Below are 15,752 nucleotides of genomic sequence, written 5' to 3'. Positions count from 1 at the left end.
AACACTCTCAGTCTTAGTCTTCTCATCTAGCAACAGCAACAACAACAAAATTCCAGCTTCAGGGTGTTTGGGGGTAAAATGAGCAGACTCCTGTGCCCTCCTAAGCCTTTCATCATCAGGACTGCATAACCTCACCTGACTCATTTTCCTCAGCTCCTTCCCTGCTGCACGCCTCCTCCCAGCCATGAGTCACATCCAAACTTCTGGTCGTCCTTTAAATCCACCAGAGTTTTCCAAGCCGTCACACCTTTATACTGGCTATTTTCTTTATGTAGAAAATCTTTCTTTCTCTTCTCAAAAAAAAACAAAAAAAAACAAAACTCCTCCTCATCAAAAATTTCAATCAAATAGTGTGAAACTAATTTCACAGCTGTGAAACATGCTAATTCTTCTGGGCTAGATTGTCTTCTCTATTGCTTCCATTGCTCTGTTATTCATTGTAAGAATGTGTTTTCCATTTTTCTCTCATTAGTCTCTGAATATCCTGAGGGTGAAATTTATTTATTTTTGTATTCAAAATACTTACCCTAGGGAACTCCCTGTGGCCCAGTGGTTAGGACTCTTTCACCGCTGGCCTGGGTTTGATCCTTGTTTGGGAAACTAAAATTCTGAAAGCCAAGAGGCATGCCAAAAACAAAACAAAAACAGACAAACGCTTACCCTAGTGCCTGATGTACAGACTATGAATAAAAGCTGGTGACATGGCCTGAGTGTTTAACTCATAAGTCACATTTTAGTGACTTAAATATCCATAGTACATAAGCTTTTAATAGGAATTAAATAATTTCAATATATTTTGTTTTGAGAATGCTTTTTTCCCTCACTAATTCAACCAACCAAAAACAATGTTTTTAATTTAAATCTGTGAAAGGGCTTTAAAAAAAATTATTGTTCACATTTACTTCTTAATAATTTCACAAGTACCTGGTTCTATGATAGGTAGGATAGTCCTTTTCCAAGTGTAGCTGAAAAACTGCAAGTGGTTTGCAGAGTTCTTGAACTTGCTTGTGCTTAGATGTGATTACAGAGTTGTCTTGTTTTTTCGCTCATTCAGACACGGCCACAGATGACCTGGACTGAAGCTGGTGTTCTGTGAAACTGCTTATATTAAGCAGGGGAATACCACTGTCCATCTTCTGATGCCAGACCAGCTAACCAGCTGACAACTATCAGGCTACATTTTTCTTTCTCATCTAGTTATGATCACGACTGCCTGGACTGAAATCCCAGCTTCCTCACCTGATATGAACTTAGGCAGTCAACTTGTCCAGGCCTGTTTCCTCATCTGCAAAGTACGGGTAATTTTAGCATCTATTTTAGAAGGCTCGTCTCAGGATTCAATACAAGTGAAGTGCTTGGAACAGGGTGAGGGATTAATTCATTCTCCACATATTTATTTTTGCACACTTTGAAATTGTGGAAATGTACTTTCTTTGAATGAACAGAATCTGAATTTAAAACCCTTGGAGAACAGTACTTACAAAGGTTATAACAAGAGTGGTGTTTAAAATACAAATTCATTTTAAACCAGTCAACATGACTATATTTTATCTACTGTTTTCCTGAGTCATGTTGAGTGCTTGCTTCAGCCGTGTCAGACTCTGCAACCCTGTGGACTGTAGCCTTCTAGGCTCCTCTGTCCATGAGATTCTCCAGGCAAGAATACTGGAGGGTTGCCATTTTCTTCTCCAGGGGATCTTCTTGACCCAGGGATCCAACCTGAATCTCCAGTGTCTCCTGCATTGGCAGGCAAATTCTTTACCACTGTGCCACTTGGGTTGAAACAGAAACAACACAAGAACAGGTATTTTAAATTATACAGGAAAACTAATTTATGCCCCTCATTGATCTTTTTCACCCTCTGTAAAATAGGATACTGCTAGGAGAAGGCAATGGCACCCCACTCCAGTACTCTTGCCTGGAAAATCCCATGGACGGAGGAGCCTGGTAGGCTGCAGGCCATGGGGTCGCTAAGTCGGACACGACTGAGCGACTTCACTTTCACTTTTCACTTTCATGCATTGGAGAAGGAAATGGCAACCCACTCCAGTGTTCTTGCCTGGAGGATCCCAGGCACGGGGAGCCTGGTGGGCTGCCGTCCATGGGGTCGCACAGAGTCGGACACGACTGAAGCGACTTAGCAGCAGCAGCTACTCCCCAGGGGCTTCCCAGGGGGCTCCAGTGGTAAAGAATCTGCCTGCCAATGCACGAGATGCAGGTAATGCGGGTTAGTCCCAGGGTAGAGAAAAGCCCTGGGTGGAAAAGAGCCCTGGAGAAGGAAATGGCAACCCATTCCAGTATTCTTGCCTGGAAAATCCCATGGACAGAGAAGCCTGACGGGCTACGGTTCATAGGGTCGCAGAGTCGGACACAACTGAAGCGACTTAGCTCGCATCCACCCATCTAAGCCCCATCGACACTTCGCTTCTAACTTTCAGTTCAGTTCAGTTCAGTAGCTGTCTTGTCCGACTCTTTGCGACCCCATGGACTGCAGCACGCCAGGCTTCCCTATCCATCACCAATTCCCAGAGTTTACCCAAACTCATGTCCATCAAGTTGGTAAAGCCATCCAACCATCTCATCCTCTGTCGTCCCCTTCTCCCGCCTTCAGTCTTTCCCAGCATCAGGGTCTTTTCCAATGAGTCCCTTCGCACCAGGTGGCCAAAGTATTGGAGTTTCAGCTTCAGCATCAGTCCTTCCAATGAATATTCAGGGCTGATTTCCTTTAGGATGGACTGGTTTGATCTCCTTTCAGTCCAAGGGACTCTCAAGAGTCTTCTCCAACAGCTTTGTTGAAAAGCATCAATTTTTCGGCTCTCAGCTTTCTTTAAAACTTTAGGCTGTGAAGGTTTGTTTTGGCAACTTAATTTTCATTTGTCTGTTTCATGAGAGTGTCGGGATAGTGAAATAGACTATTGTGTGTGTGGTGGGGGGAGTCTTCGCATTTCAGATTATTTCAACAACAGCAGCAGTTGGCCGAGGGAGGGGGGGAAAAAAAATCAGTAAACCGCGAGAGTAAGTTTGACACTTTGAGGTTCCCGTAGTTAAGCTCGCTTTAAGAACCAAGATGGCGCCGCCCGCCGAGCTACCCATGTGCTGTTTCCGGTCATACACGGAAGCACGACTCCGAACCGCCGCTTGAGACGGTTGGAAGTTGCCAGCGTTCTGGGTTTTCTTGAAACTGCTCGTCGCGGAGCCAGTCAGCAGCCAACATGTCTAGCAGAAACAATAACAAGCTGCCCAGCAACCTTCCGCAGTTACAGAATCTGATCAAGCGGGACCCGCCGGCCTACGTGGAGGAGGTAGGAACGCGGCGCGGTGACGCTGGAAACCTGGGTTGAGACGCTGGCTATAACGAGGCGTAGGACGTAGCTGGGATTCTGGCTCGCCGCGTGTTCGTCTCTTAAGTTAGGGGTTCCCCGCGAGGAGAAAAGAGGTTAAGGGAGAGACATGGCTCAGGGTTCTTTTCCCACCTCTTGAAATCTGCTGCCTGTTGGGATTTTCTGCTTGCTCGGTAGACCCCGCTGCCACGGAAACACCTTTTAAAAAACCTCATTTTACCTTATCTCCGGACCTTATTGAGGTGGAGAGACAAATGGTTCGCCCCCTAACCTCCGACTTCTAGACAACTTTCTCAAGCCTTTTGTTTTCTGAAACCCCTAAATTGAATTAGTCGTTAACACTTGATGAAACTTTTGTTAGAATACTTTCGCTCTAAGTCTGTCTACGGGAGCCGGCGTTCTGTGCCAGGGACTCTGTTGGGAAGGGGGCGGATTCTCAAGTCTACGGGAGAGATACAGGAGCTTGCTTGGTGTGGTGGTGTTCAGTCGTTCAGCCGTGTCCACGCTTTGCTAACCCACGTATTCCACCATGCCAGGCTTCCCTGTCCATCATCTCCCGGAGCTTGCTCAAACTCATGTCCATTGAGTCGGTGATGCCATCCAACCATCTCATCCTGTTGTTCCCTTCTCCTGCTTTCAATCTTTCCCAGCATCAGGGTCTTTTCTAGCTTGGTGTATATATTTAAAACCAGATTCAACCTCATCAGAAACTGGCAATACCTGGATGTCAGAATTTAAGTGGGGAAAAGACGAGGTTGAAAATTAGAGATTAGATCCAGACTGAGGGGCTTTGTATACTGACCTCATACAAACTGTGAACATTACGCGTGTTTTGAGCTGAGAAGTGACAAAATGAAAGTGATGATTTTTTTATTAATTTGGCAAGTGCTTTCTTCAAACACCCATTTATCTGACAGACATTAAACAGGTATCTGCTGCAATTATTTGTGCAAATGGCTAACATAATTATTCATCTTTTGATTGCCCTTCTCATTTCCCCTCCTCCTCCGGATTTTCACATGGAAGTATTTGTGAACTGTTATTGTTGTTGTTGTTCAGTGGTTAAGTGGAATCCAACTTTGTGATGCCATGGACTGCAGCACATATAGCGGTCTCAGTGGTTTAGATCACCAGCAGAGAGAGCCTTTTGAAAGATTCAAGGAAGTGGAAATAAAGAGTTAGGAACAAATACAAGAAGTTAAGTAATGTAGGTGAGGATTTGAGATGTGTAAAGCAGTGTAAACTTTAGAGGCTTACACAGTAGCTCAGCTGGTAAAGAATCCGCCTGCAGTGCAAGAGACCCTGGTTTGATTTCTGGGTGGGGAAGTTTCCCTGGAGAAGGGATAGGCTACCCACTCCAGTATTCTTGGGCTTCCCTGGTGGTTCGGACTGTAAAGAATCCACCTGTAATGTGGGAGACCTGGGTTTGATCCCTATGTTGGGAAGATCCCCTGGAGGAGGGCATGGCAACCCACGCCAGTATTCTTACCTGGAGAATCCCCATATACAGAGGAGCCTGGTGGGTTACAGTATATGGGGTTGCAAAGAATCGGACGTGACTGAGCGACTAAGCACAGCCCAGAATAAACCATTAGACAAAGCACAGTTGAGAGTCTATACAATGCTATATTTAAAAGCACTGGTTTCAGCACTAACTCCGTACTCTGGGCCTGCTGCTGCTAAGTCGCTTCAGTCGTGTCCGACTCTGTGCGACCCCATAAACGGCAGCCCACCAGGCTCCCCTGTCCCTGGGATTCTCCAGGCAAGAACACTGGAGTGGGTTGCCATTTCCTTCTCCAATGCATGAAAGTGAAAAGTAAAAGTGAAGTTGCTCAGTTGTGTCCGACTCTTAGTGACCCCATGGATTGCAGCCTACCAGGCTCCTCCATCCATGGGATTTTCCAGGCGAGAGTACTGCAGTGGGTTGCCATTGCCTTCTCTGACTCTGGGCCTACTATTGACCAGTTGTATAACCAGAGATTTAACCACCTAAGCCTATGTGTATTTTAATGTGCAAAGAGATAATACCTACCTCAGAGGATTACTCATCTGTTCCCTGAAGAAATTCTTATACAAATTCACACATATTGTATCTCCTGTGTGCTAGTATTTATAATTCTAAACACTCAGGGTACTGGGCTTCCCAGGTGGCTCAGTGGTAAAGAATCCACCCACCAAGCAGGAGACCCAAGAAACAGGTTTGATCCCCGGGTTGGGAATATCCCCTGGAAAAGGAAATGGCAACCCACTCCAGTATTCTTGCCTGGAAAATTCTAATTTCCAGGAGCCTGGTACACTGCAGGCCATGGGGTTGCAAAAGGTCAGATACGACTTACCAACTCAGTCACCACCACCAAGCACTCGGGATGCAATGATAAATAAGATATGAGAGCCTTCTTCTCTTGGATTTATATTCTAATGATGGAAGACATAGAGTGGTAAGAGTTATGGAGAAAGTAAAACTGGATATGACTATGTTAGGATTGGAGGCTGTTGATTTGGCTGCCATAAACAGGAAAGGCTTTACTGCTATGATATTGAGACAGATCAAGAGCATTCTAGATAGGGAGAATAGGAAGTGTAGAAGCTCTCAGTGGAGAAGAGATAGAGAGGCAGCCGGTGTTGCTAACATGTAGTGAGCACAGACAAGGGTAGTGTAATATGACCTGGGAAATGCAGGCAGACAGAGATTGGGTCATGTGGGGCCCTTAAAAACATGGTAAAGAGTTAAGATTTTACTCTTGGTGTGTTAGGGAGCCACTGAAGTGTTTTAAGCAGAGGTGTGACATGATCTGATTTATGTTATTAAAAATTTACTCTGGAGGTTATAGGTTGTAGAGCAGCAAGACTGCAAGCAGGATAACTAATGTAATAGCTGTCAGAATGGCCTACGTGAGGGTTGTTGGTACCACTGGAATTATCAACAGAAGTGGAGAGAAGTGAACAGATTGAGACTAGCTCTCATGGAAATGGAGCCTAGTAGAACTTCCAGGTGGAATGGACATGGGGGATAAGGAAAAAGGAAGGAAGAATGATTCAGGTGTTTTTATTTCTGTGTCTGAGTATTTGACAAATACTATTTGATACCTATTGTGTACTAGGTACTGGGACTATGGTAGTGAGCTATACAGATAAAAATACCTTTTTAATTAAGTTGTTTTCTAGTCATCTAGGGGAACAAGTGGGATAAGGATCTTGCCAGGAGCACTCTGAGTAATGGGGCCCTCTCTTCACTTGTCAGTGGCATTGTGGAGTCAAGAGAAGTAGGGTGTTAACTGAAGCACGTAGGGACTGCAGGTCTCCCTCTTTGATTCCTACTCTTGGAGAAAACTGGAGGCCTAGCAGTTTTGGAGGGAAATCAGGGGTCTTGTTTTTTGGCCAAGCTAAGTTTAAGATGTCTGTTAGACAGCTCAACTGGCAATTGGATACTTGAATTTGGAGTTCACTGAAGCAGTCAGGGGTGGTAATATAAAGAAATATTCATTCTGTTTCTAAGTGTCCCTCTCTTTCCCCTCCGCTTCCCGTCCCCATCTTCTCCATTCTCTCCCTCTCTCTATCTCACAGAAACACACATAGTTTGAAGCCGTGACCTAGGCATGAAAAGTGGGTGTAGGGCATCGAACTGACAGTTCGGGAGTTCCAGCATTAGATTATTGGTTTGTTATTAGGATTAAACGTAATTAAATGAAGTAATGTACATGGTGAGTTTGGCACATAGCAAGTACTGAATAAAGGGGAGCTGTTATCAGTATTATTTCTGTGTGTCTATTGCTTTTGCCTGTTAACACATCTTATCTAGAGCTCCAGGGTAAAATCATAATTATTATTTAAAGGAAGAAGGAAATTTTGACTGGAGAGCTTTGTGTACTTGAGGTATAATTCTTAAATTTTATTGCCCATTTTCGGATTCATATATTTTTGCAGGTATTGGGGCTGTATATCACAGACAATACGTAGAGGACCATTTAGATAGTAAATGGCAGTACAGAGCCAGATCTGAGTCTTTGACTCTGTGTCGCTGTTCTTCGTACCTTTATACCTAGGTTTCTAACGGTAAGGGAACGGGTCTTTAAATTACCTGTGATGTGCACAGATTTTTCAAAACTCGTCTTGAAGAATACTGATAAAGGAAAACAGTGTTTTTATATACCTTTACTACATCTTTTTCTCAATGCCACTCTCAAAGATTTCTAAGTAACTTTTTTATTCTGTACTGAGAAAGTCTTGTAATAGAAGGTGACCAATTTAAATTTTATTTTTTTACAGTTTCTACAGCAGTATAATCACTACAAATCCAATGTGGAGATTTTCAAATTACAACCAAATAAACCCAGCAAAGAACTGGCAGAGCTGGTGATGTTTATGGCTCAGGTAAGATTCTTTTTTCAGGGGTGGGGAGTAAATCACAGACCAGTTGTTACACACAGCTTGCAGAATATTTTCTCACTTACACACCATCTCATTCCATTTGTAAGTGGAAGCCTAATTAAAAAAAAATTTTTTTTTTTTACTTTCCCTTTTTGCAAATTTTTGCAAATTATTTTTCTCCTATGTTAAGTTGGAGGATTTCACTAGAACTTTTCACAGAACCAACCAGAGCAAAAAAAGCTTTCAAACTATTTGTTTTCTTCAAGTTCATCATAAAAGCGGATTCTGAGTCATGTCATATAATTTACTAAGACTAGAAAAAATATTAAAGGAGTCAGAGAGATTAGTGTGTAGAAGAGAAAGAGATGACTTAGAGCATCTACTTCTGTGAAACAACCTTTTACTCTCCTTTTGCAGAACATCCTTAATCTGTGCATATGAATTATAGGAGAGAAAGGAAAACTTCAGAAGAGCCTTTGCTTTGTTACAGATCAGTCACTGTTATCCGGAACATTTAAGTAACTTTCCTCAAGAGCTGAAAGATCTTCTGTCCTACAACCACACTGTCTTGGATCCAGATCTCCGAATGGTAGGACCAGTATTTGGGTTGATAAATTGTGCTGTGGTTATGTGTGTGTATAATATGTATGGATATTTAAATGAGAACCGTCCGTCATCTAAACATCTTTCTAAACCTTTGATCAGTGTGTCACCCGTTGGTTAAAATTCTTCTGTGCTTCTCGTTTACAGAGAAAACAACTCAAACTTACTAACTTAGCCTGTAAATCCTTTCATGATCTGCTTCCTGCCTGTGTTTCTGACCTCATCTCCTTTTCTGCTGCACTCCCCTCTGAGCTCTCTGTTCTGGCAGCCTGCTAACCCTGCCAGGATGTTCTTTTCCCTGTTTTGAGTAGGGGATTCCTCTTAGTCATTCAAATCTCATATGCATGAAGAACCCTAATTACAACTTACAGTTTTTATAAAGCTGAATTGAGACATTTCTCCATTAAGTAGCCAGGTTGTGCATTTTTAAACACTGTTACCTGGGTGACTGGCATTGGGTCCCTTTTACCTGGCCAGTGCTCCCACCTGCGGAGAATGTCAGGTGTAAAGGCGCCCAGCTGCCCTTTCTCTAGAGCACTGTCTTCAGCTAAATAGGAGCCCCAGCCCCTGAGGGGTGGCCCTTCCAGCCCATAGGTGATGTCTGGCTAACCCAGAGGTTCAAAAGCCCAACCCTTTCCACAGGGTGGATCCAACTCCAGGGCTTCTCTGTAATCAAACTAAAGCTTGTCTCCAGCCACAGAGACATCCTTGCCCAGCTTTTCTCTGCCTTCTGCTTTCTTTCCGTCCCTTCTAGAAAAGAGCACACATTAGACAAACCTCTGTAATGAATTGCACTCTGATGCTAGGGAACCCAGTCAGAGGCATTATTTAAATATCATACATCAACTTTTCAAACATCTTTACAGCTGGTAGAACTTACACAAAAATTATCATCATAAAACATACTAATATCCTTTACCAAAGCTTATAAAAATGCTAAGTCTGTAGATTCAACTTTGTTTCTTATTCTCTCACTTTCCCAAGCTTTCTGTAATTCTGTTTTTATACATCTCCAGGATTATCTTAATTTGGTTAGGCCCCAAAGAAAAAGCATACCATCTCAGCAAAGCCTGAGAAGCTTCAGACTTGAACCATTATGCAAGACTTTTACTCATGTCATCGATTTTTCAAGTCCTTGTGGGCCATACGGATTTTGAGTGTAGAGACTTTGTCTTTCCAAGTAATTAGGTTTTCTTTGTTTTGTGTGCTAACAGTATCCAACCAAATTGATCTGCAGGCATTATTAACTAATTGTGTGTATTATTTCTTTGTAGTGTTTTATGATGATTAGCAGGTTTTGAAAAATAATTAAGAGATTGCTAGGAAACAAGGAATTGAATCAGTATAATTAGCATTCCTCTTTAGAGGAATCATTAGAACACAGTGGTGAATCCTGTTTTTAATTAGCTGTAGTGATAACCACCAATCCTTTTCAACTCCTGGACTTTTTCTTCCTAGCCTATTTGCTATTTTTCCAGGACTTTTTGAATCATTCCCAAATTTGTGTTCACTCTTTCTTGCTTATATAAGTATAAACAACTGTGTTTTTTAGTGGAAGAAACAAAATACTCATGTATATTAACATTTACTTAGTTAATAAAATCATGGTTTATTATTTATTTATTGTTATTTTTAAATAACATTTATATATTTAATAAAATTTATATTTCTCTATCTTTGACATCATAGGTACCTATTATTTAAGTTCAAATGGTCACAACCTGGCCAGTCCTTTTAACAATGCCCATGATGTGTTTGAAAGCATCCTTGCATTCTGGCAGAAATAGTTCCAAATCCTTTCTTACTGTTTTGTCTGCCCCAAGACTTGAAATCAACTATTCACCAAGGATCACTTGTTCCATCTAATGGAGAATTGTATTAGAGGTCAAAATTCAGGGGGTTAAGGGTACTCATGGAAGTTGGTGGTGAGAGTGCTACAACTGCCATTGGGCTGTTCTTACTGCTAACGATACTTCCAAAAAAAAAAATGCCTTGTAAGGTCACAATTTCAGATTGATTATTCCAGTTTAGTGTTAAGTAATTGTTACCCACCTTTCTTATGGCTGTGGATTCACTGATCACTAGCATTTTATGTTGATACTTCCTTGACCTCCTGTGTAAAGGAGCCCTCCCTCAGTCACTGTGTAGTAATTATACCTGCCTGTTTTATTTCCTTCCTGAGGTTTACCTGTTTATATGCTTACTTGCTTATCTGTCCCCTCTTCTGCTCCACCCCCAGCATAAGGTCCACAAGGGCAGAGACTTTCTGTTCTGTTTCAATGCCTGGAATAACACCTAGTTAGTAGAAGATATTAAGAGGTTTGGGGATGTTCCTCCTCCATTTTGTCATCTTTATCATTGTCTTATAGTATGTTTTTTTTTCCTTCCTGAGACATTTTGCAAAGCTTTGATCTTGCTGAGAAATAAGAATCTCATCAATCCATCAAGTTTGCTGGAACTCTTCTTTGAACTTCTACGTTGCCATGATAAGCTTCTGCGAAAGGTAAAGAACAAAACCACTCCCTACCCCCATATGTCATTTTTCCTTGCAGTGACATAAAACTTACAGAGTTTGGAGTCTCTTGAATTCTTGAGGCTTTGTATCACTGGAAACAGCTAAGAAATAATTTTAATAGGAAAAAATTGAGCATTGTGTACAGGGCAATATAGTGGTAATAGCTAATGTTCATTGTTTACTTTTTGCTGAGTTACCATTTTCAGAGTATTTTACATATTTTTTTACTCACAAAGTGCTATGAGATAGGGCTTATTATTGTTATTATTTCTCAGATGAAAAATTTGAGGCACAGAAAGAGAGAGTAATGTGCCCAGTGTCACACTGCTCCTGCAGGAGCATAAAGCCAGGCAGCCTAGCTCTAGAACGTAGTCCCTTCTCCACTGCACGGTACTGACAAGCTAAACCTGACCTTTTTTGTTATTTATATCTCCCTGTGACTTTATGTGACCTTATATATAAGTAAGACCAGGAGCTGAAGGTTTGTGAATTTTCAGAAAGAGAAACTAAAGTTTACATTTATTAACTTAAATTTTTTTTCAAAGTGTTAAGAGGCTGTGTTCATTTGATTTTAGCAATTATACTTCTTGATCTAACTTGTGAAATAAAAATGGTCCATATTTTGGGTACCAATATTTGCATGCATTTAGGGGAGTAACTTTATTTTTCTGGGCTCCAGAATCACTTCAGATGGTGATTGCAGCCATGAAATTAAAAGATGCTTACTCCTTGGAAGGTTATGACCAATCTAGATCGCATATTAAAAAGCAGAGATATTACTTTGCCAACAAAGGTCCGTCTAGTCAAGGCTATGGTTTTTCCAGTGGTCATGTATGGATGTGAGAGTTGGACTGTAAAGAAAGCTGAGCACCAAAGAATTGATGCTTTTGAACTGTGGTGCTGGAGAAGACTCTTGAGAGTCCCATGGACTGCAAGGAGATCCAACCAGTCCATCCTAAAGGAGACTAGTCCTGGGTGTTCATTGGAAGGACTGATGCTGAGGCTGAAACTCCAATACTTTGGCCATGTCATGCAAAGAGCTGATTCACTGGAAAAGACTCTGATGCTGGGAAGGACTGGGGGCAGGAGGAGAAGGGGACAACAGAGGATGAGATGGCTGGATGGCATCACTGACTCGATTCACATGAGTTTGGTGAACTCTGGGAGTTGGTGATGGACAGAGAGGCCTGGCGTGCTGCAATTCATGGGGTCATAAAGAGTCAGACACGACTGAGCGACTGAACTGAACTGAACTGAGGGGAGTAACTTTCCCGTTTAAAAAAAAATATTTTATTGAGATAATATAATTCACATACAGTTCATCCATTAGTACAATTCATTGGTGTTTAGTACCTTCACAGAGTTTTGCAACCATCACCACAGTCAATTTTAGAACATCATAACCTCCTTAAACCTCATACCCATTAGCAGTCACTCCCATCCTCCCATCTATCCTCCCATCTATTCCAGCCCTAGGCTACTACCAGTGTACTTTTGGTCTCTATAAATTTGCCTACTCTACTCTGCATGTTTCTTATAAATGGAGTCATATAATGTGGGCTTTTTATGACTGCCTTCTTTCACTCAGCATAATGTTTCAGAGTACCTCCATGTTGTAGCTTGTGTCAGCACCTCATTCCTTTTTGTTGCCAAATAATGTTTCATTGTCTGGTTATACCACTTGCTGTTTATTCACTCATCAGTTAATGAACATTTACTTTGTTTTCATTTTCTGGCTGTTAGGAATAATGCTACTATGAATATTTGTGTGAATATTGGAAATATATTTTCACATCTCTTGGGAATTTAACCAGGAATGGATTTGTTGGTCATGTAACTCTATATTTAACCTTTTGAGGGTAACTTTCCTTTAGCTGCTTTTTTTGTTTTGTTTGTTTTTGGTCTCTTTTGTGATAGAAGGAAAAACAGGTAAGCTAAATCCTCTTGTACGGTTGTATTTCTCTCCAAATAAAGTGAGATTAGAAATGTCAGTTAATGTGCATGTTTTTGTTTCTTTTCCACAGACTTTATACACTCATATTGTGACTGATATCAAGAATATAAATGCAAAACATAAGAATAATAAAGTGAATATAGTAAGTACCCTTCTGTTTTCCATGTTTGCAGCGTTGTACTGCAGTATTGCGCAATATATTAAGCCTTCTTTCTTCACTTTTCCTTCAGGTATTGCAGAATTTCATGTATACCATGTTAAGAGATAGCAACGCAACTGCAGCCAAAATATCTTTGGATGTCATGATTGAACTCTACAGAAGAAACATCTGGTAATATATATGTACTTATCTCTTGACAAATAGGCTTCTATACATCTGTAATTACCACAGAACATATATACAAATATATTTCTTTGATTTTGAGGTCTTTAATACATCACTGATATAGATTAAGTTGGAAGTAAAAATACAGAGGCAATCCAAATGACTAATAATAACACTGGCTACCATTTCTTGAGCACCTGCACTATGCCTTACCCTGTTCAACCTGCAGAACAGTGTAATGTAGCTTATCTGGGATTATTCCCATCTTATAGGTAATGAGACCCGTAGTTTCACAATGCGCTTAAGTGTAGTAGCGCATAAAAGGTAGAGTTAAAATTCAAACCCTGGTCTGTCTAGGCTCTTCCTACTCTGCCTCTGAGAAGATTTTCAAATCACTTTATCCTCTATACTTAAATTATCATGTTTTATAAACTTCAGCTAGTTGGTACAGTGCCCCCAATTCATGTCTTTTGCTTTTCTTATTCATTAATTTTTTTTTAAGTATAAAAGTGATGTTTGTTGCAGTGGAAAAGCTGGAAAGTTGGTTTTTTTGGGGTTTTTTTTTTTTTTTTAATTTATTGGTAGTCCTACCACCTGTATGCTTTCCATGTGGCACTAGTAGTAAAGAACCCCCACCTGCCAATGCCAGAGACAAACAGATGCAGTTCAGTTCTTTCCAGGGGAAGATCCCCTGGAAAAGGAAATGGCAACCCATTCCAGTATTCTTGCCTGGGAAATTCAGTGGACAGAGGAGCTTGGCGGGCTAAGGTCCATAGGGTCACAAGGAAATAATCACAGTTAATATGATATTTCCTCTTGTCTTTTCTTTCATATGAATGTTGAAATATGGTTGGAATTTTGCTGTATTGTAGTTTTTCTTATTTTTCCCCCCAATTTATCTTGAGTAGGGTTTATATGTCATTTAAAATCCTTCAAAAAAGCCACTTTTTAATGTCTGCATAGCTTTCTGACACACAACTGGTCTGGAAATGTTCACCTGTAGTTGGCTGTTTAGCAACCCATGACTTTTTGAAATAGTACAACTATAAGTTTTAACATATCAGAAATATTTATTATTTATTTTGTGCCATTGTCTATGCTGTCAAGTACAGTAGAATGAAATTTTATTTTAAAACACTCAACTGTCTTCCCCCAGGAACGATGCCAAAACTGTCAATGTGATCACAACGGCCTGTTTCTCTAAGGTCACCAAGGTGAGCTCCTGCAGGGCTGTGTGAAGGCGCCATTGGTAGGCAGTCGCTTCTCTAGCTGAAGGGTGAAGGAGAGGAGTGGGTGTGCAAGGAAGTGCTCGTGTGCAGACACACTGTCCAAACTGTGCTCAGGCTGCTGCCCTGGTTTATCTGTGCTCTAGAACAGTCAAACAAAATTAAGAGTTTTTCAAATGCTCTCTATTAAACAGTAGCCTTAGCGTTTATGTTTTCCCCTATAAATCTGACTGTTCTTTTATTGGGCTCAGATAAAGCTGAAAGAAATTTAAGGGCATGTTTGACTTTCTGTTAGAAGGGCTATAATATCACTTTTCTTATGGGGGATGTAGAAGTTCTTGACTTGCTGCTTGAAGGATAACAACTCTGTAGAGCCTGGCTAAGAAAGATGAGCCCAGATCCTACCACTCTTTTCTTTTTTTTTTCCCCTTCAGATCCTAGTTCGTATGCATGTATAAAATATAGACAAAAGTATTTATTCTTTGTTGTAAGCTGGGATGAGTAATTGACTTTGTCTGAACTGGTCTTTAGATATTAGTTGCTGCTTTGACGTTCTTCCTTGGGAAAGATGAAGAGGAGAAACAAGACAGTGACTCAGACTCTGAGGTTAGTTTAACCACAGATACTTTTGAACTTCACAGTTTATCAGATTTTATTATTGTTCTCAGTGTAGATTGTTAAAGTTAGAAACTTCTATGCTACCTTTATCCTTTATTGAGTTCTGCCATGCTGAGATTTTGTTCTATTTAGATTTTGTCCCACTCTGTAAGATCGGTTAAATAACTAATAAAACAAGAAGGAAGAATCAAGATTTATGATGCCATGAAATTTTCTTTGTTAAAAATACTTTTATTAAGATGAAAAAGAAATTGTAAAAAAATGTCCCTTCTCATTTTTGCATTTTGGTAATAATACTGGAATATGATATAACGTCTTATAATTTGTTTTGTTATTATTTTATTAAATAACGCATGACCAATACATTCCTACTGTAAAAAATTTCAGGTATTATAGATATAATAAAATAAAAGTTTTCTTAATCCTTTCTTATTTCTTTCCCACCTCTGTTTTCATAGTTAACCATTTCGTTTCTCATGCATATATATGTGGACATGTATACATATTGTCTTATGTGTGTAGTCTGTTTTTTAAATATATATAAACTATTTTGCACGTGTTTTCTTTGTGATGACATATATATAGATTGACAGATGTATCAGTGCCTTTGGATAGTCTTCTACTTGTACATATAGATCTATCTCAGTATTTTAACCTCCACATAACGTTTCAGAATATGAAATAAATGTAGTGTAGATTAAGCATTTCCCTATTGATAAAGACTTGTCTCCAGGTTTGTTTTTTTCCTTCAAATAAAAACATACTTGCCTTCTGTCTATATATTATACGTCAATAAAAACTC

General features: G+C 40.3%; 1 protein-coding gene across 1 annotated transcript in view; it reads left to right on the top strand.

The window, feature by feature from the left end:
* Positions 3,060-15,752, top strand: part of SDAD1 (SDA1 domain containing 1) — a 30,681-nt gene continuing 17,988 nt past the window's right edge. Inside the window, exons 1-8 of the mRNA XM_005681779.3 lie at positions 3,060-3,302; positions 7,608-7,712; positions 8,200-8,298; positions 10,705-10,815; positions 12,852-12,923; positions 13,012-13,112; positions 14,263-14,320; positions 14,864-14,938. Of these exons, the coding sequence (XP_005681836.2) occupies positions 3,213-3,302; positions 7,608-7,712; positions 8,200-8,298; positions 10,705-10,815; positions 12,852-12,923; positions 13,012-13,112; positions 14,263-14,320; positions 14,864-14,938 (711 nt within the window). The 5' untranslated portion in view covers positions 3,060-3,212. The remainder of the gene's footprint in view (positions 3,303-7,607; positions 7,713-8,199; positions 8,299-10,704; positions 10,816-12,851; positions 12,924-13,011; positions 13,113-14,262; positions 14,321-14,863; positions 14,939-15,752) is intronic.

Source organism: Capra hircus, chromosome 6, assembly GCF_001704415.2.
Source record: "Capra hircus breed San Clemente chromosome 6, ASM170441v1, whole genome shotgun sequence".
NCBI classification, from domain to species: domain Eukaryota; kingdom Metazoa; phylum Chordata; class Mammalia; order Artiodactyla; family Bovidae; genus Capra; species Capra hircus.
The sequence above is the reverse complement of the archived record's forward strand: the minus strand, read 5'-3'. Positions and strand labels throughout refer to the sequence as shown.